The following is a 21,561-nucleotide window of genomic DNA, read 5'->3' on the forward strand; positions in this document are numbered from 1 at the left end:
GTAGTTGGGAAAATAAGACCAACTTTTGGCACATAAGCCTTCTTCATATCTGAAATAAAAGCAACAGCTTGAAAAGCTAAACATGAGTTCAGGCTTATATAGTTTGGAGCACCTCTGAAAGAAAAACCAAATAGCAATGCTGCTTGTGAGGGACTTCTGAAGGTCAGCTGGCTCCATCTCACCTCACACCCAGGGCAGGACTATCACCAACACCCCCTCAGCTCAGACTGTTTGTAACTGGGAAGAAAATGAAATAGAGAGCAGGGGAGAAAGTGGGGAAAGAAGCTGACCAGGCTGTGGTTGCTGTGCTTCACCTGCATATGCACTGCAGGGATGTCTATGAAATACATCCCAGTCCAAAGTGCAGGAGCTGTTATTTGTTTGTCAGAGGAGAAATTTCCTGTGATAGGTGAACAGGGTGTCTTGGTATGCCTGATGTTTCCTTCTCAATTTACACTCATTCTGGATATTTTGGCTCCCATAGATTTTGTTCGGATTATGGGTTTTGCAAGACTAGGATGGCATTTGAAGGGCTGGTGATTCTGTGAAAATACCTTTCAGTACAAGAATCTCTACAGATGATGGTTTTATGGATAGGTTCCAAGTTAGGAAAGCATGGAAAATCAGAGGTATAATCACAGAATCAGCTAGGTTGGAAAAGATCTATAGGATCATTGAGATCAACCTTTGATAGATCATAACCCTGTCAACTAGACCACAGCACTAAATGCCACATCCAGTTGCTTCTTGAACATCTCCAGTGCTGGGAATTCCATCCTCTCCCTGGGGAGTCCCCACCTATGCAAGTAAGATCAATAATATGCAACAAAATCAATAGTAGGGTTACTTTTTTTTTGTACTGCAGTAATTCTTCAGGTGGTGTTGGTGTGACTCTGCCAAAAATGAGATCTACTACATAGGCATTACCTTTGTTTACAAACTTAGTCCTTCCTACTATCTCTACACTGCTATGACTGCAACAAAAAGCCACGTAGAGCAGTGGCATGGACCAGAGGCAAAACAGATCAGACACTTCCCAGGAGGCCCCCATGACAACTGAAAGATATGGATCAAGGCTTGATGGATTTGAAAAAATGCAATGATTTTTCCAAGTAGGTACTATTAAAACAAATAACTAGCACCTCTGTCCAGCACATTTTTAAGAGTCAAAAAAAGGGCAGTTTTCAACACAGATACTCACTCATGTTAGTAGCAACAATGACAAAGGGTCTCATGTAGGTTTTTTTCATGTTCTGGGCCACATTGTTGAAATATTCCTCATAGTGCCTGAGCAGATGAGCGGTGCCACCCTCTGTTCGCTGAATTTGCTCCCAGTGCTCCTTGTTGCCAGGGTCCAGCAAAGCACTACCCACTCTGATAATATTCTGAGAAATAAAGTACAAGCCTAAATTATGAATCAAACACAGAGCTGGGTTTCAAGTGAGAAGTATTGAAAATTATTTGCCCGACTGCCTTAGGTAAGTGTATAATGAAATATTTAATGCAGGCATGTTCCACTGCAGCCATATAAAATACACACAGCAGTTACTCACCCAGAGGGTTTTTGGTCATGTAAAGCAAATCCCTCTAAACTTTTTACAAGTAAAGTAAGCCAAAATTGGAGACTGTAAGAGAACTGCCTACTTTCTTCCTCCTCATGACAAGAAATCGAGCAAGAAAATGCAGGAGAAGAACCTATCCATATTTTCTTTGTTTCTGAGAGATCAGACACATGAAAAGCACAGCTCTTAGCAGGTACACTGAAGAACTTTCCCAGATAAATCAAAATAATGCTTTTTTGTTGAAAAACGAAAGAAAGCCATGAATAGAAATGTAACTTCCTCCCTTACTTTAATTTTTTTGCTTTGTTTCCTAGATAACGAAGACAACTTATACAGTGAAGAATGCTAAGAGTGAATATTAACTTGCATAGACAAACTTGAAAATACATAAGAAAACTTAAATCATGTAATTGTCTCCCCATTTTTACATTGCTTACAAATGGTATTAAAAAGGCATTTCTTTCTGAGGACCTGACTCTTCTGCCCTTTCTTAGAAAAATATGCAAAGGGACCCTCAGGGTGAATGGAAGGAGACTGGCCCCAAAAGAGTGTGCTAAATGGCTTAAGTGAGAAAAATGCTAAAAAGTTTTTAATCTTGGTGTACATATGAACTGTGTTGTTGTAACAAAACCTAATTCCTAACTAAGGTAAAATTGGCGTAAATGGCAGTAGGAATTAATCACCACAAGCTCTAAAATAGCCAAGACAAATATTTAGGCTTCATTTAGAAGGAGCTATCTGTATCCTGTCTGTACTGTTGGAGGCTGCAAGCACGTATCTGAGCTGAAAGAGATTCCCAGTATGACCACCTCTACCTAGGGTGAGAAGCACAACATGGATCCCAGGAATGCAGGAGACACATACTGTACTTGGTACCAGGCCTCCTCCATGTTTGTGAACATTATTTATGGTTTTTTATTATCTATTTTTCAGGCTTCTATGTGGAATTATTAAAAAAATTTCCTTCTCCCCTTGTGGTTCCTCAGCCTAGAATGTTGCCTCCTTTTATCCATGAGCTGTACTCATTAGTTTTCAAATTCCTGACCTATCCTAAAATATTTAGGGAGTTCTTGAAAGCATCATCTGTATGAATTTCAGTGCCAAGTGCAGAGAACAATAAATTAAAGCATATATTTCCAAACCAAAATTTTTTTGCTTATTGTTCATATTTCTACTTAACAAAACATGCTAGAAATGAAGCTCCTTTTCAAGATCTGAATGGCCTGCTTCACACTCCACAGGAAAGAAAAAACTGAATCTCTTAAAATTTGGTGCATCTAAAACATAAAATGTTTCAGAAGTTCTCTCCAATTTCACCCCAGGTCTGCCTGACCTGCCTGGTCCTCCTGGAGTACTGTGAGCAGCGACATGGGTGTAGCACACATTCTCAGGGAGCCAAACAGATCTTTGGCCATCACAGACACCAGTGCTGACCCATGGAGGGTCATTCCACATGCTGGTCCCCAAGCTCTGGGCTCTGCTAGCACAGATCCAAACAGATGTTTTAGCCTGGACTCTGTGTTGTGCCATGGCCAGGATCTTGGTGATAGCATGGGCAAGAGTGGAGAACAGTACCCCCTGTACACATGGGACTGAGGAAAGCTCTACAAGCTTGACTTGGGTCATCCAGCCTTCACATTATCAGACCACAGAATACTCCCCACTGCCTTCAAATTTCACATTTTTCCACCACAACTACATATTTTACCAGACAGGGAGGGTGCTACAGCTTGTTCTCTAGCCCTGGTCAGGTCTTTGGTAATAACTATGACTTTCTTCAGTGCTCTGAGTAGCAGAAGCTCTCTGGCACACATTTTAGTATGTGCCTTAAAATACCAATGATATGGAATGTCTTTCCATGTACCAACTCTTGACTGAATTAGAGGAAACCTTCAGAGTCAGTAACTGGCTCAGACTTAATTTGCTGCACATTTAAATGAGCATGATCACATTAGACATGTTTTACAACAAAAATAAATACAGTACACAAAACTATTTTAGCCAAGAAAAACACATTAATGTGATGATTTCTTTTCATATGGGGAATATTGCTTTTGGCTGTTACTATGATGATATTTTTTAGAAAAGCACATTCTATAATATTTGTATTACACATACACATGCATGCATAGACACATGCATAACCAACTTCCCATTCTAATCTGAGAAGAAAGGCTTATTTGTGGAACAGATTAGTCAATTACACAATATTAGCTTCACCTTGGTCAAAGACTAATTTAATTACCCACTGCCACCTAATTTTTAAGGGAAACTGTAATGGCTCAGCACAGTATACAGTGTTTCTCTTACCTCATTGAATTCCACATCCCTTGTGGCTGCCAAGTCAAACCCTTGCTGCTGGCTCTCATACTGGAGGACCCGGATCATGATCTGGTAAGCTGTCCTCACATCATTGCCATACAAGCTCTGTGTATATTTGGTGGCATTCTGCAGCGCTCTCACGATCCGTATGGTTTTATCTCCATCCAACCTGGTCTCATTGTGGTGTAACTTCTCATTCTGAAGCAGATAAAGAGGAAGAAAAAAATCCAATTATGTATATATTTTTTTGTTTGTTTTGTTTGTCTTGAGAAAGAGTTGGCAACAAAACTCAATGGCAGATGTAACTGAGAGCCAGAAAAGCACCAGGGTCCTGATGGAAAATGAGGCTGTTCAAGGTTGCAGTCAAAAGACTGTGTGTGCAGGGATATCAAACCAGAGTCCAAACTGGTCATTATTTACAAAACAAAGGGAAAACTGAGAAAACTCAGCTTACCATGATTTTTAGATCCACAAAAGTGTTGGTGGTGCAGTTGAAAAGCTCAGGAGGCAGCCAGCCCTTCTCAATGTTACAATGGCGAACGGCATTTCCTGAAGGAAACAAAGCATCAATGGCAAACAATTTTCTGAATTGTGCAGGGCAAATATTCATAGATTTCAACTATCCTAGACTGTCAGATTTCTTACATTTTTAAATTGTTCAAAGCTACACATGTATTTCAATTTCCAAACAGGGGATTCCTGCGAGAGAAAAGTTAAGGATGACTAATATTCAGGAATTGCTTTTGTCAGGCTTTGGAGGAAAGTCAGTAAACTCCAAGCTCTGCCCAACTGCTCTCAGCCTCACTGCCAGATTGTTCTCAAATTAATTCATTCATTTCTTTATACCAAAAAAGAGAAGGGCTCTGCACTTCCTAAGTATTCCTGAAAACCAACCCCTGCTGAGATTTCTGTGCAATAGACTACATAGCAAGAGCTCCTGGACAAATGCTGTATGCCCACACATCTGCATGTGCTAAACACTTCAACCAACATGCATAATTGCCTTTTTGCCACTTGTAAATGGACTGTGAGCAGCTTACTGTTTAATTTAGCCTATTATATTTTGTACTATTTGTCAAATAATTTTAAAATGTAATTCTTGGCTGAGGATCCTTCACCATGAATTGCAAGTAATCTAATTCAAAACTGACATTTGTTCTAGTTAATTTGCACATAACATACTGCATATGTCTAAGCCATTTAATTACCAATATCTGAATAAGAACTATAATTAATTTTACTGTATCTAATTATATTATTTCTCTTCCATTATTAGGTGAATACAATTAAGCCTCAGGTTCTCAGTTTGAATATTCATTATTATAAGGCTTACTTCTTTGAACAATTTGTAAAATTTACTTAGAACATGCAATTACTATAAGCAACATTGCCTAGAAGAGATGCTTGGGTGAACCACTTCAAGAAGAGTGCAGAAAACTAATTTTAATTCAGCTTTACACTGCTTAATCATGAAAATGTTCTTCACCTAAAAAAAAATTCTATCTCCTAAAATCTTTAGAACAGGAGATAGGTTGACCACAAATCTTCTGCACACCTATAAGCAGTGGCCTCCTCCTAGAAATATTTGGGGCAGTCGTGTAACTATTTAGAACTCCCTGAGCCTAAGGAACACTCACAGCAGAGAGTTAGCAGGTCCAGAACCAAGACAGAGTTTTCACTTCCCACAGAACAGCCTTTGGAAAAGACTGGGAACTCTATTTTCAAAAATCTGATACATGTTTATAGAGACATATATGAAAAAATTGTCATTTGCCTGTTGTACAAAAAAACATAGATCATCTGCTTTATAAAAGGTGTTTTTCAGCTTTCTTTTTCAGCTTTTTTTTTTTATAAAAGATGTTTTCAGTTTTTCAGCGAAAACGTGTTTTGCTTACGGAAAAGATATAGTGTGGAAAAATGCAAGTTTTATTGCAACTCTAGCTTTAGTAGGCTGTAAGCCTAGTAAAGCAGTCATCAGGAATATTATTCTCCTAATTTTATCTTTGCCCAGAGGAACTGTATAGCTAAAGAACACTTATAAGTCACTAGAAACTGAAAGTTACATGTGTAAGAATTGTTTGATAAATAGAAAATAGGGCTCTGCTTTTTTGAAAATAGAGAATTTCTGTGCTTTTTACATGTTTATCTGCTGTACTGCTACATTTATTTATTGCTAGTATTCCAAATATATATTAACAGCTCTTTGATTTCAGCTAGCTATACTTTTCTGCTCATGATATATAAGCTATGCTGCAGTCTCTAGACCCAATGAATTAATGATATTCCCTATGCACATTTAAAAAAAAAAAAAGCATGCAAATAAAGTAGGTAATTATTTACCCAGGGAACTTACCCACTGAGCCCTTAGGACAAGGCACAGCAGCTGGCTGGCCAAACTTGGTCTGTGGCCACCAAATACCAGCCTCGAAAGCTTTGGGACAGCCATTATAGATTACTGAAAGCAGAAAAAGAAATGATGCAATTTTTCTGACAAGATAATATCACAACAGTGAGACATTTCAACCTGCCTGAAGGACCTTCCTGTAATTCCAAAGCCCTGTCAGGATACCCGTCCTCTGCAGTGCCTTCCAAGCTGTAACCCATCAGCTGCTCCTTATCCAACAGATTGGACAGACAGGTACAGGCAGAGGAGAGCTCAGGATGATTATGGGGCTCTGGATTTTGGCTCTGCCTATCTCTGCTTGCTCCTTTATTGTGGGAAAACATTTCTCCTTTATTTTGCCCACACACTGCTGTTGCAGCAGTTTTGTGCTGATCACAGGAGGACAGTGGGTGGGTGGGTGGGTGAGAGGAAAGGCAGGATGGGCAAGGTGGGATAGGAAGGCAGAGTGCACGAGGCACACAGCACGGTGCCTCTGTGGGCAAAAGGCGTGAGGGCTCTCACCAGCCTCCTCAGCTGCAGCTCAGCAATACAACACTGCCCTGGCAGATGAACTCAGGTTTAAAGAAAAGCTGCTGCTAGTCTTTTGCTCTCCCTACTCCACCTCAGCTGGCTATACTACCATGTGAAAAAAATTAAAGAGATAAGAGCTTTTTTCTCCATTCCCTCAGCCCCCATGAGTCACACTGGCACATATCTAGGAGGAGGGGTGTATGTTCAGGCTGCTGCAGCCCCCATTGCTCCACTGCTGGAGCTGTGCTGCTGGGCCCAGGAGTGTCCCTGCAGTGTCCCCATCTGCACGCTGCCAGTGGCTCTGGTCCCACATGGCAGTGTGGCCGGGCAGCATGGCTGGGCCGCAGGGCCAGGCTGCATGACTGGGCCGCAGGGTTGGGCAGCGTGGTTGGGCCGCAGGGTTGGGCAGCATGGCGAGGCTGAGGTACCTTCGCAGCCCCTCACGGTGACCTCTGCAAAGGGGTTGTCGCAGCGGTTGCACTGGCGCCCGATGACGCCGGGCTTGCAGGGACACTGTCCCGTCTCCATGTCGCAGGCGCGCGTGTGGGAGCCAGATGGGAAGCAGTCGCAGGGGTAGCAGGTGTCGCTGCTTTGGGGCCTGTAGTAATTGGCCTAGAAAAACCAAAATTATAGACACAAGGTGTTTGAGTTCCAAACTGCTCACCTTTCTGAAACCTGCTCTGGCAGCAGGTACATCAAAAGGGCTTATTTTGCAGAGCACAGAGAAAGTTACATTACTATTATCAGAGACCCAGGGTTTGTGCTGCCATTTGCAGTAGAGCCACAGGGCCCACATTACTCCTTGGGCACTTGTTGCAAGTGCCCACCAAACATATTCTTGGAAGATTTACAGTTTTCTCAGCTTTGCAATTCTGCTCTTATATGGCATGAAGAAGCCACTAAGGAAACTTCCTGCATTATGCATTTGTGTTTCAGGTAGAGGGTGGAGAGCATGCAATGACCCCATATTCAAATCACCTCTGTATATGCATTTGATCTGAGGCATTAGGATTGCACAAGAGCTGGAGCTGGCACCCCACTGACTCCATTTCATGCAACAGTTGCTGTGTGTCCTGCTGGCGTTTCAGAAAGGAGCAGGGGGCCAGATTCACAGCCGCCAGTCTGCACAAGCCCAGCTCCTCTGATGTCATTCAAGCCAGTTTAAACCTATTGTGAGAAGTCCTTTGTAAAACCTTCATGACGAGGTGCCTCCCCTCCCATGTCCCCCATCTGTCCCTGCCTGTCCAGAGATGAGGAAAGCATTTAGCCCTGCAGCTCTCTCCAGCTGCCAGGCCTCTTGCTGGCCATAGCACAGGGGAGAGCTTCAGCCAGCTGGCCCGAGCTGTTTCATGGCCATTACTCACTTGTGATGCACAAAACCCCACTGACACTCCTCTGCACCCCGGCCTGATCTCCCCTGATAAACCAGGCTGCACTTCAGAGATCAGAGCCAGGCTTTCATCCTCTCGGCTCGCTTTTCCAAACACAAATAAGATAAGAGCTGTACAGTATGATTTGGAGAAGGGTGGTGCCAGCAAAATGTTTTGGGTAATGATTAACTCCACTGTGCACATACATATATATGTGATACAAAGCACAACTGTGTGTACTTTGTATCAGATACTCACTTGTAATTATTAGTGGTACAGCTTCTTTTTAAACTAAAGAAATTTTGACTTAAGAATGGTTTGCTTTGCTTACCTTGCAGTGGCATTCTCCATTGGTCTTATTGCAATCAGAATCAAACCCTTTACTAGTCTCACAATTACATGGGCCACAGATGGGATTTCCCCACCAACCTTTGGGACAAGGTAGGTCGATCCTATTGAAGAAAATCAAATTGAAAGAAAGTTATTTTAAGTTCCCTCTTAAAAAGGGTGAAAATAAAGCTTTGGACCAAATCTGCACTCAACTGCATCAGCTTACAGACAGTAATGTATCTCAAACAACAATCAATAAATATATAAATATAAATACACTATAATATAGGAAAATTTAGAATATCAGTGCTATGAAAACCTAGAGAGAATGCTTTTCTAAGTATTTTCAAGCACAGGTGGCTTTGAGCCTGTGCTCTGGTTTATCTACCACCACAAATTGCCTTGAGGTACAGCTCCCCAACCCTTTATATCCCACTTCCCATCCCCATCCTGCCCCAGCCCACAGGGACACCAGTTCAGGTGCAAAGCTGTCTGCAAGTTCATCCTATAGAGAAAAGCCACTACTTTCAGCCAGCCTGGCTTTCTCAGACTGTTCACTACAAGGTCTGAAAAGCCCTGGTCTGCCTCAGGAGAGACAGAGGACCCATGGTTGGGGACATGGAAGAGGGGAGGGTGGCAGCTTTGATCTGGACTGTGGATCAAAACTATGATTCAGACTGAGTGCAGCAGCACTGGGAGCTAAGCAGCAAGCCAAAGGCCACCCCTGCTGAAGGAAAGCCCCATTCTCACTGGGACTGTTTCATCTGGGTGAGCCTCTGAGCTGGTTATCCCACAGATACCCCAACACTAATTCTGGCAAGGAGAGCTCTGATTCTCTGATAGCTGGGAGTCTTTGTCAAACAATAGGACAAGGGTTCTGAGACTGGGATCCTGGAAATGCACAAGGTATCCCCTTCCTGCTGCTCATTTTTAGGAAAGAAAAACTATTTCCATCTGTTTTGAAGACCAACACCAATTTTATTTATGGTAACTGGTAAGTTTGTACTTCTATGCTTTATAATATGAAAACCACAGTGTTGCACTTGACACATGCCAGCAGATAATGACAAGGGACAATGTCTCTGTGTCGCTAATCCAGAGGAATGAAAGACAAATCTGGCAACAGCACAGCCAACATTTGCAAGCTCACACTACAAAAGGCAGAGGAAGAAGCTTGCAGTTTTCAAAGGGAAGGAAATATCACATGAGCCATTCCTAAACAGGCAGACAAATGCACTTCATTTGCACATCATGAATGGCCCATATTACAGTAAATCAAAGTGCCGCCTCTGGGTTAAGGCTGTTTGCTGAATGCTTATCAGAGACCAGGAAGCTGCTGACGAGGGAATCAGCACGTTTCTCCCACAAAGCAACAGACACAGGCCCCGGACTGTCCAGAAGAGATGGCTCTTTGCCAGCCCAGGGACTGAACCTACACTGCCAAGAGGCTTTATCTTCCTAGAGGCCACTAAACTGGTGCATTGCTCTGTGTGCTGGGGAAGCTGGAGGAGAGATGCAGAGCAAACTCAGGCCAAACCCACCACAAAGTACAGGTGAGGTGCAATGCTGTGCAACACAGGAGAACTGGTTGAGCTCCCGAGTAGCTGATGAAGCAAAGTGGCTCCTGAATAGCATGTCTAGTTTCTGGGAAAGTTCAGGAATGCCAAAAGGCAACAGAGCCTAAAATACCACTCAAATTGTAACAGGAAAGTTTATTGGAGCAGAACAGGAAGTGGGATGACTGCTGCCCTAGGTGAAGAGCTTCCTGGCAGGATCAAGAAACCAAGAACAAAATAATTCTCTTACTTGCTTTCGCAGTACTGTCCGTAGTAGCTTTGTCCACACTCACAGGTGTAGCCGTGGGATGAGCTAGGTTTGTGCACACATGTGGAGACATGCTCACATGGGTTCAAGTTGCACACATCAACACAGTCTCTCCCAAAGTACCCTGGGGAGACAAGGTAAGAAAATTACAGCAACCATTGTAATTTATGATTTGCATGTCTCCAAAAGACTGTCTTTTATACACTAATAAGCTTATACACTAATAACACATCTTTGATAATCAGTAGATTCCCCCTGAGATACTGTCAGAAATGAAACACTCTTTTCCCTCTCAAACAAAATTATAGCAAGCCATTTTTTTGACAGTCTGTTACCATGCTTGAGGCACCCTTGAGCCTTTGGTTCCCAATTTTATATTTGGGGCATGTGCTACAAATAGTATTTTATTTTCTTGCTGCATGTATGGGAGGTGACTGTGCTGAGCGCTGACAGCATGTGCTGGCTACATGCTCCAAAACAGAGAAAACATTCGAAGTATCTTGATTAGGATGCAGAGTGAGAGACTGAAATTCAACAGCAGAAAAGGCTGAGAAAGAAACAAAAAAACCATTAAAAGAAAAGGGGAAGTGCACAGGAGTTTTTTGGACCAGAGACTGTCTTTCCGTTTGGTAGATACATTGCCTGGATTCTCAGCCCAGGAGTTCAGCTTCCAGGGTGCTACTGTAAGAGTGAGAAGGGTAATACTGATTGGAAGAGGAAGAATCAGAAGATGAACACTTTGCCAGCCTGCTGCTGCTGTGCTGCCATGAGCTCATGGAGGTGTGATCCAGCTCCTGTATGAGTGGCCAGCAGGTTACCTGGGTCACAGACACAGGAGTAGCTGTCCCAGTCGTCACTGCAGTAGCTGTGCTGGGGACAGGGGTTGGAATCACAAGGGTTATCCACTTCACAGCCCTCCCTCACGTTGATCTTGATAGCCTGCTTCATGTTGAGGGTCGCTATGTTTGTAGATGTCTCTCCCATTCTTACTCCCTGGTGACAAAAGACAATTATTTTAAAGTTAGAGTCTCCTTTCAGAGTACAGTATTATGTGTTTCATTATTTTCATCAATCAATGAGGCTACATTTTAAAGAAATCACCTAATGAGCCAAACCCAGATTTTTTTTTCACATGTTTTTCCTCTATGTGATAAGATTTGTTCCTGGCAAAGATTTCAATATTTTGATTCTCAGATAATTTTTATGGACGAAACAGAAATGTTTGAGGGTGGATGAAAAAGAAACCTCCCACACTTTCACCTGGGCATTTTCTCACTAATTCAAAGTTTATTGCTACGCTTTTAATTTCATACCTGCATACATCCATAAAATCCCTGCTGAACAGAGACCTGGTCTCCAGAAACACCTCCCACAATGATGCTTTTCATTTTCAGTCCAGGTAGTTGATTTCCAATCTGCACAGTGCTCTGTGAGGAAAACAACAGCTGATAAGCACTATCATCCCCTGTGACACAGACAAGAGTTGTGATGGTGACAAGCAGTAGCTGACAGATTACATAAAAAATACCAAAGCAGTGAGGAGCCAGACATTGGAATGTGTCTTTTTATGACTTCTTTGTAAGATATATTATCATAAAGCTTAATAAATGAATATCATTGATCAGGCATAAATCACTGCAGAACATGTCTCACAGCATAAGCACTTGTCCTCAGTCCTCTATCCTAGTTTCTCCTAAGAGCATTTTGCAGTGCTCAGTGGCAAAGTTTCGATGCTGCCTTACCTGGTACATCCCATAGTCCAAGGACATGACAGCAAGGTACTTGAGATCTTTACCATCCTTTGCACTCTTCAGCTCTACTAATAAATGATGCCATTCCCCATCACTGACCCGTGACTGGCTCATCTTCAAACTAGCAACCTGGCTCAGGCCACTGTACACTTCAAACTGCACATAGCTGTTCAGTATCTGTTGGGGAAAAAAAACCAACCATGTCTTTTTTTGCTACATATTTGTACTTGATGCAGAAGTAGGTGGAGGGCAAGAAAATAACATCTCCTAAGAAAACCCAAAAGGAAAAAAAGCTCAAAGAGTAAAGATGGGAATGCTTGCAAGAACTCCTTGTATAACTTTGGACATTCAGAATCCAACTTCCCTTATGGGCAAAAAATCCCCAAAGGAATAGATCAATTTTTTACATCTATATTAATGCCCACTACTACCTCTGACCAGAAAAATAACCTTAAATGAATATGATTTTTATAATGATATTTTGATCATTCACTTTTTGATCATTGTAAAAGGCTAAAGTAATGATATGTTTTTTTGACATGCATTTATTTAGCTAAGTGGATGGAGCTGTGTAGTTCATCTAGCCATATCCATTGCTGGGGGAGTATTAATTCTTTTCTAGCCAAAAACCACTTTACCTGAATGTTGATCTTGGATGCAGCCCCAGCATTGGCTTGCATTAACATGCCATTGACTTTCCTGGTTCTGAACATCAGCCCAATGTACCATGGCACAGAGATGGTGATGTCAAGGTCACTCCAAATGATAATGCTCTCACCACTGAAACGCTGAGGAGAAGGCATTGCTGTGAATCAAAATACAAGAGAAATGGTTTTTATCCTTCAGGACAAATGTGAAGAAGAAGTGATGCTATGCCACAGTGATGACACAAGGAGCTAGTGCTTCTTCCACTGAGCTACGTTCAATCTACCATGGATGAAGAGCTGGTCTAGGGGAGTTACTGTGAAACAGTTGATAATACTGCAAATTCACAACCTACCCTGGTTGTGGGTAGGCATCTTGGTGCCTGTACTCAAAAGCAGCACCTCCACACTGCTATGGCATTACCCACATGAGAGCTGTTCCTAGAAAGGGCTCAGGATCTCTGCTGATATAGTTCTGCTGGTGAGTGGGTGGACAGAGCAGGAAGTATGAAGGCAACAGTTGCTTCAGATGTTTTCAACACAACCTTGATTACCTGCTTCTAATTAACAGATTAAACACAGGAAAAGGCTGGGAGGCAACAGGAAATATGAATTAATTGTGAATACTCCAGGGCCAGATTATTCAGCTGCCCCAGCTATGCAGTGTTTTCACAGGGAGAAAGTTTGTGTGGAATTGCCTAAATCACCTGCCTTAAATATCCTGAGGTGACAGCTGCAAAATTGCCCCTCTCTCAAACCTTGTACAAGCACAGCTCCTACAGGGTGACACCAATGACAGCCTTCAATAGAAAGAACTTTGCTGATGGAAAATAGAGAAACACCCATCCCCTTGGACTTCTAAAGTTGTTACCCCGGGTAACAGCAGCTACAGTCCCATGGATTAGTTGATCCCACTGATTAGAAGTACAAATTAAGCCATGGGAGATCTGTGCTATTTGCAACACCTCATATGACACCACCACCATGTGTGGAACCTTCTAGGAGATCTACAGTCAGCTCCTTCCTGACATCCTTGCTTGTGGGCATATTGGTGAAGTTCATGGCAGCTTTTTGCCAGTGGAAGCAGGCCTTGGAGACTGGGTACAACCACCAGAGATTAGCACCCAGACTTTTATTTCATCATGTACTGAGTCCATGTCAGTCAGTGAAATCACAGGGAAATCACTGCTTAACACTCTTTCCCTTTCTGCTCCACACTACCATATCTGCTGACACTTTCTGGAGTTTTTCTAGTAGATCATGTATATACAAATGCATATGTGTTACTATATACTATGTGCATATGTATAAGTCCTTAGAAAAAGATTGAAGGATGACACCATACCAAAAAATGGGGGAAGGTTGATGTGAAGTTGCATTTTTTGAGGAATAAAGCCAAACCCCAAATTCTCATATGTCTGCCTTGCTGATGTCTACAAAGGGAAAGGCTGGGGTGAGGAGTGGAGTGCAGGTGTTGGGGTAAAGTGCAAGCCCTTTAGCTCTCTATTTGTGAGAAACAAAAAGTCAGGGACTACTGGGCTACCACTAGTCAAGCCAGAGGTGGAACTTGACTTGCCCTTCCTCAAGATGTGGTTACCCAGCCACCCCACACCAGGATAAGGGGAGGCAGGCTAAGGGGCAGCCCTCCTCCCTCCTCCTCCAGCCTGTGCTCTCACCTTTGCCAGAGAGGGCATATGGTGAAACAACTGCAGCATGGCCTGCTCTTGAAAACCAGATGGTGACTTTACAAAAAGTTGTCATCAGATACAGATTTCTCAGGTTGCTTAAAAGCTGAATGCAGTACTTGAATTCTGGCTGTCTGGGCCAGGGCACAATTCTGGGCCAGGGCACAATTCATCAGCCCACACTGCACCACATCAATGTAAAAGTAGCCAGGACATCAGTGTTGAGCAGGATTATTTTCTCTTGCTCCACCTGTGCAAAAGTCAGCCTTTGCCTTCCTCCTCTACCCTGCTGACCTTCACAATAACCTCAGCTTCCAACTTTGCTGCTGGTTTTCTGGACTGTTGCTGAGATTTTTGAGCCCATCTGCCTCTGGAGTGCAGAGGCAGGATGCAAATTTGTGGGCTTCCCACCTGCTGAATGCTGGGAATGCTGTGTGCAAGCACTTTGCCTTTGCTCCTGGGAGAACTGGACTGGCATGGCAATTAGCCACCTTCTTCCTTTTCTCACTGGTGGTGACTTTCTGTACTTGCAAATACCATTCCCTTCCCACACCTTCTCCCAGCCTCCCTCCCTTCCCTGGGGCCAGGGTGCACCTTTCCCGGCTAGTTAAATAGAAATCCCCATTTGTCAGTCCCCTTCTGACCTCCCTCTTCCCCCCAGCCCTTCCTCATGCCTGGGACCAGGAGTGTCCATGGAGGGGGTGGCACATCCACTGTCCTAAGATGGGACCTGACCTCCCCTGTCACCACAGAGGCCCACATGCTTCCCAGCACCCCCTGCCATGGGCAGTGCAGTGATACAAACTGATCCTGTGCTCAGGGTTTGTCACTTGGAGCGCTGCCTGAGTATCTATGTTCACTCTAAAGAGAGTCCTGCACCCAACAGGCCAGCAGAAACACATGAGGGCCATTCCCTGTGGAGACAGAGAGCCTGGGGAAACATCCCACTGGATGTCACCTGCAGTGTGGGAAACATGCAGCCAACACCCCACTGGATGTCACCTGCAGTGTGGGTGCTGGACATGTGGAAGCTTATGTTTAGGTCCAGCCCAAGGCTAGTGCAATGACACTGGCCATCCAAGAGTGAGTCAGACACAGCTGCTAGATCTTCTTCACAGAATTGCAACACCTAATAGTTTAAAAGAATTAAATTACAATAAAGGGGAAACTAATTTTCCTTCATTTTATCTCCCCTTCTATATATCAGCAGAGGGAGAAGGGAGCTGCCAGAAGGTGAATTAGCAGATTCTAGGAGGGTGGTGAAGGTAAAACATCCCATCCTCACTAGTGTAGACCAGATCCCAGAGGTTTTGAAGAGCAGGAAATGAAAAAAAGGTTAATTGTTAACTTGCCAAAGTCTTTGTTCTCTGTCAGCCTGAAGCAGAACCAGCACTGCCACAGGGATTAAAGAAATGCAGCACTCCTACTCAAAACTGCAAATATTCTATTGAAGACTTCTAAGAAAAATAGCTGCCTAATAATAGCTAATGCTCTTAGGATCATAGCTGAGCATTCAAATAAGAAATTTGAAAGACAGGAGAATAGTATATCTGTGACTGACTCTATCTCCTGACTTTAACTTTGGACTCCTCAGTGTTCGGTCACATTGTGTTTCTTTCTTGGCTTGCAATTTTCCCACAGGGACACTGGCCTACAAATATGATTAAAGAACCAAGGAGCCTGCTGCCTTTAAACTGTCAGAAAAACCCCAAAAAGTGAGGCATCAGCAAGAACATGGGGTTTTTCATTAATAAAGGGGACATGCAGGAATGTACAGTGCCAGAGGCAGAGGTGACAGCTGGGACTGGGGGAGGCAGTGCTGCTGTGACTGCCATCATCTCTTTCACCTGAATTGAAAATGAGGTTCCAGGGATGGCTACAGGGCAGCTCCCAGATGATAATCTAAATCCCAAACTTTGTGGATTGGTCTTGAGTTTGGGATAAGAAAATAGTAAATAAAACAAACATTTGATGAAATTTTGAATTTCCATTTGAAAAACAGAGGGAAGGAGAGTCTTTGCATGTGATAGCAGTACTCCCATTTACACCAGTACAGGACACACCATAGCTGGGCCCTGGCATTCCCCTCAGGATACATCAGAGTGGGTTTGTAGCACAGAGAAAAACCAATCATGAAGAAAACACAAGAACTTCACCAACAAACATTCTTGACATGAGACACATGGAAAAATCAGATCTTCATACAAATCTGGGAAACTCAAAATATTTGAGGAGCTGCTACAGAAAACAGGTACCAGGCTAGGGGCAATAATAATAGCTCTGGGCTCTGTGTGAGGTGGAGCATAGGAAGAGGTCTCCATCACTCCTTTTTCCTGTTCTTCACTCCGAAAACCTTTATCTCCAAGATAGAAACTTAACCACGTGTCCTTTCCTCTTAAGCTAATATTGCTGCTTCTCTGGAAGGGGAAGAGAAATTGCTACTACCTAGACCAGTACCACTACCTAGACCAGGCCCAGTAGAAGCACGTTTTCTTTGCTGGAAGCATCCAGGAAGATTCCAAAGGAGCAGCCACCTTACAGCACCAACCCCACGGGACTCCTCCCACAGGCAACTCCTCACTTCTAGGGGAAAAAAACTGACTGCAAGTTCTTCACACCCTATAAAACTCACCTACTGCTCCTTCCTTATCCTTTAGTAATGAGGTTTTACACATATATGCACACTGTGCTCAATCAAAGAGAAATCCAGTAAAACCAAAAGTGCTCTTACTTAGCACAGAATGCCCTCTTGCCAAAAAAGTAGTGATTAAAACAGCACATTCATCCCCAGTTTGAGTCAAAGCCCAGTAAAGTCAGCAGGATTCTTTCTACTGATTTAAAGGGGCTTAGGATCAGGCATTTTTACTATAAACAAATTACTAAATACAGCCAAGTTTTTTCTAACTACTTTGCTTATGTAAGTAAATCAATGAAAGCTGCTCTTATTCATGACAGTATGTCATCTGCTAGAGAGGGGATCTCTAAAATGATTTCAAACAGATAACAGGTGACAGTCTCAGCTGCAATCTTCTGCTACCCTCAATCATCACAGCTGGACATAGGTGCTATGGGATGGCAATGGCAGCAGTGACATGTGCACACATGACAAGCACAGAGAGCTCTGTGCAGCCTACCTTGCTCACAGTTCTTGCCTCCGTAGCGCACAGGACACTCACAGATGTACGTGTTCCACTTGTTGATGCACGTGCCTCCATTCTGGCACCAGTTGGTTTCACAATAGTTCCTCTGAGCTGCACAGCCTGCAATTCAGGAAAACCACTACTTTGTATGGTTTCAATAAAAAGAAAAGGTTCTTAATGACTGTATTTGGGTTTTTACATAAAAACAAGACATGGCTATTATAGGTTTGGGTTTTTTGCTTTTTTAAAAAAAAATGTTTTTGAAGTCAGTGAAGCAAAATGTGGATGGCAAAAGTTTATGTAAGCTGATCATGCATACATCTGTTATATGCACAAAGATAAGTCTGTCTATCAAAGGCATATGCTATGACTCTCTCCTTAATCCACAATCAATGCAACACACTTTAGAACTGCAATTTAGCTCTTACAAAGACCTTCAGCAGCATGGACAGAAGGGACTTTCCATTTTTGTGGGTAAGAGCCAGTTTTAGGATGATGAGAACATTCTGTATGCCTAATCACTGGAACTAATCCTGATCAGGGATCCAGGGACTGGAAATCAAATCAGAACTTCCAACAGTCTGCTCCACGAAGTAGGTTTCACATTTGGGGAACTGCAGAATTTTATTTACAGAACAAACACAATTCATTAAAAAGTCATTGTAAGCGCTGTCTTTTTCATGAACTAATCCCACTGGCTTTCAGAGCAAAATGACATTTAATAGGTGGTTTAAAAATAGAGGAGAAGAAGTCAATTTAGGAGTAAATTCCTGGCTGAAACTCCCAGCAATACAGAAAGGCTAAACAAGCCCAGGCCTTTCTGATGTGCTGCTGAATCCTGGAAGTGTGCCCTGTGCCACGGGCTATTGTATGCCTCCCTGGCACAGGTGTGGACTGCACATTACACAAACAAATGAGGTCTGGCCAGAGACACAGTGGCAGCACAATGCCATACAGCACCTGAAGTTCCTGCCCCATAGCTGCTTTGCCCTCAATAGTGCTAACAGGGGGACAGGGGAATTTCAGAACCCTGTGTCCCCTTCCTCTTCTTGGGGTTCCTTGCAGTGGCAGCCTCAACATGCTAAGCCATGTCCCACGTGCAGCTGTGGCAGAGACCTTTGTGGAGTTGACCCTTGGGGCACTGGTTGCCCATACCTGGCAGAGTGCCATTATTGGCAATGAAACCAGCCATGTCGATGGGCTTGCTGTCGATGGAGAGGTTCCTCATGCAGCCAATGAACTGCCTGTTGTGCACCGGGAAATCCTCAGGCAAGTTTGGGACACCACCAAGGAGGAGAGGGCCAGTCAGGTCCAAAGATCTGAAGAAACAAAGAAATGCTCATAATTTCTTGCAAAGAGTTTGTTTTGTGTTGTTCTTTATCTTACTGCTTCCATAAGCACATTTAAGCTGCACTTCCCTTTGCAACATGAGCACGTCCAGAGCTTGTAACCAAAGTCCAGCAACACTAACTTTTAACTTAGGAGCTGTCATGTCCATACAGAATCCAGTGACCTGTCCCTAACAGTTGCTAGTATGCAGAAGAAAATGAAAATTAGAGAAAAATGTGTAGCCAAAGGACACTTCTTTCTGACCCCAGTCATGCAGGGACTGGCGGATGCCACTCAGCACAAGGTTGAGAAGCAGCACATTTTTATATAAGGACTTAATTATCATATAGTGCCAACCCTTTTAAAATCCTCTGAGGATCTTAAGTCTTAATGACATTTAGTGGATGTAGGTTCTACTAAATGACTCCACACTGTGTGAGAAGTGTTGTCATCTGGTCATTTGGATTAGCCCCAGTTTTTATAGTGTGCCCCTCTCTTGGGATATTAGAGCACCATGTGTCTCTCAGTGGTCTCTCTGCTATCACTCATTACTTTATATCCCCCTGTGTTGTCTGCTGTTCACCTTCTCCTTAAACTCAAAAGTATCAATTTTTTTTCTTTCTTCACAGGAAACCTTTCTCACAATCAGTGATTTTCAATGGTTGTTTGTTTACAGTCTCTATTTCTACCTCCTTTTAGGACTCTTAACTTAAATGGCAGAAGTAATTCCATACCCCAAATGAAACTTTGTTAATTTTTGTTGTTTTGTCACATCTGTTTTTCCAACTTACTGGTTAATCACTTAGTGCTCAGTGGTTAATTGCAAGCTGGTGATTCTTCACTGGAAAAAGAGAATGAGTGGAAAACACAAATACAGGGAATCCTTACTTTTTGGAGCCAGTCTGAGTGCCCTGGGCAGCACAGGTGTAGTTCCCAATGAGGCTCCCGAAGCGCACGGCCACTGCTGTGTCACAGTCGTCCACAGTCACCACGGCCACCTTCTCTCCAGAGGGCCCATGGGGGATTCCTAACCGGCCAATGTTTGGCTTCAAAAAGGAAATGGCACATGTCACACAGGGCTACATACACATGAGATTTAAATGCTGGTTCAGTCAGCTCAGCAACACACTTATTACCCCCCAAAGAGGACAATAATAGAAGATGTAAATGAAACAGCAGAAGTTAGGTTGTCCCACGACATTTAGGCAAGGAAAAACCCTGATGGATGACTTCAGTCAGAGTCCACACATGCCCAGTATGGTTACACAGGGTGCTCAGAAGTGGCTTTGGTCTTTTCCACAGCTGAACCACTTTGGCCCAAATCATATCAAACAGGTGTTTTCCCACTTCTGCATAGTAAATTCTAATAAATTATGCTCATTTTGCACCTCTTCACCTCAAGGCAATGAAAACCCTAAAATGATGCATTATTACAACTGAAGCTTGAATTAAAGGCTTAAATCACATTTTCTCTGATGGCTGCACTCTGTCCAGGCTACCAGAAACTGAGTTCAGGCCTCTATAAAAGCTGTAGTGAGGCGTCATCTGATGACTGGGAGGGAACTTAAATGAAACCTGCTTGTTCCAGCTACAAGATGGAGTGCATGACAAACCACTGCCCATTGCTGGGTCAGCTGTGAAGCCCTCAAGTTCTAGTTACAGGAGAATAGAGACCAATGACCTGTGGAGCTGGACAATCAAAAATAATGGATGTATCTGTGTTTGCCCTGGTGCAGGCACACAGATGCAGGTGTAGCATGGAAGATGTGGCTTAGAGCAGCAATAAAAGCTCTGGCTTTTCTTCACCTCTGCTTCTCCCAGGCAGTAGGAAACTCCTGCCCACTCAGTCACAATGTGTCCTGGTGAACATGAGCCACAAAGCCAGAATTGTCACACTCAGCTTCACACCTCCACTGTTACTGGCTTACTCTGCCCATCACCTGCTGTCAGTTGGTGTTCTCCCCACTTCAGCACCGACTGAGTGGGGAAATTCAGTGATCCCAACAGACAGGCTTTCCTATGGGACCACCAGGAATTCAATACCAGTCATCAAGTTTCTGTGCTTCCACCACAAACAGATCCTTCATCATCTTCACTAATTTTGTCACTGATCAGATGTATTTTGAGTGACTGACAGGAGATGATGTTTCCTGTGCAGAAACTCAAGAGACAGATTTGTCCAGTGGAGAAGTACATTATGACTGTTAAAAAAGGTGCATGTGCAAACAGAAGCATAGCAGCCTCAGTGAAGAGCCAGCAAATCCTGTAAGAAAACTGTTTCCATGTTTAATGTCCATATAGAGCTGAGGGGTCTACCACAGATGCAAGATCTCTGAGGGCATTATGGGCACAAGAGAAGCACTGAGCTGAGCTCTACTGGCTTTGCAAAGGGACACCCCACAGGAATGAAGCCAGCAGGATCTGACCAGATGCACTGGTCCAAAACGTATTTAAGTCCAAAGTCCAAACATATTTACTGGATGTGTTAATCAACAGTAGCTGCATCCATATGAAAATGAAGATGGCTGGGCATCTGTAGCTTGCTGTACACTTGCTTTAAAAAATGTACTGCATGACTGCATTCTGAAATTCCTTATTTGTACAGCAAACAAGGAAGCAGTAAGGGGATAAATGAATTCTTTCTGTTTCACTTACAGACACATAAATTTGTTAACATACTTACAGCCACT

General features: G+C 43.2%; 1 protein-coding gene across 1 annotated transcript in view; it reads right to left on the reverse strand.

The window, feature by feature from the left end:
• Positions 1 to 21,561, reverse strand: part of CELSR1 (cadherin EGF LAG seven-pass G-type receptor 1) — a 164,956-nt gene that overhangs the window by 26,780 nt on the left and 116,615 nt on the right. Inside the window, exons 6-19 of the mRNA XM_054274344.1 lie at positions 19,760 to 19,917; positions 18,698 to 18,861; positions 17,537 to 17,662; positions 12,712 to 12,878; positions 12,065 to 12,250; positions 11,636 to 11,749; positions 11,141 to 11,315; positions 10,305 to 10,446; positions 8,500 to 8,620; positions 7,227 to 7,410; positions 6,238 to 6,339; positions 4,339 to 4,433; positions 3,873 to 4,082; positions 1,202 to 1,385 (exon numbers count right to left, since the gene is read on the reverse strand). Coding sequence (XP_054130319.1) covers positions 1,202 to 1,385; positions 3,873 to 4,082; positions 4,339 to 4,433; positions 6,238 to 6,339; positions 7,227 to 7,410; positions 8,500 to 8,620; positions 10,305 to 10,446; positions 11,141 to 11,315; positions 11,636 to 11,749; positions 12,065 to 12,250; positions 12,712 to 12,878; positions 17,537 to 17,662; positions 18,698 to 18,861; positions 19,760 to 19,917 — 2,128 coding nt within the window. The remainder of the gene's footprint in view (positions 1 to 1,201; positions 1,386 to 3,872; positions 4,083 to 4,338; positions 4,434 to 6,237; positions 6,340 to 7,226; positions 7,411 to 8,499; positions 8,621 to 10,304; positions 10,447 to 11,140; positions 11,316 to 11,635; positions 11,750 to 12,064; positions 12,251 to 12,711; positions 12,879 to 17,536; positions 17,663 to 18,697; positions 18,862 to 19,759; positions 19,918 to 21,561) is intronic.

The sequence above is a fragment of the Melozone crissalis genome, unplaced genomic scaffold (genome assembly GCF_028551555.1).
Source record: "Melozone crissalis strain CALT ecotype California unplaced genomic scaffold, PUWL_Pcris_2 ptg000004l_1, whole genome shotgun sequence".
Lineage (NCBI taxonomy): Eukaryota > Metazoa > Chordata > Aves > Passeriformes > Passerellidae > Melozone > Melozone crissalis.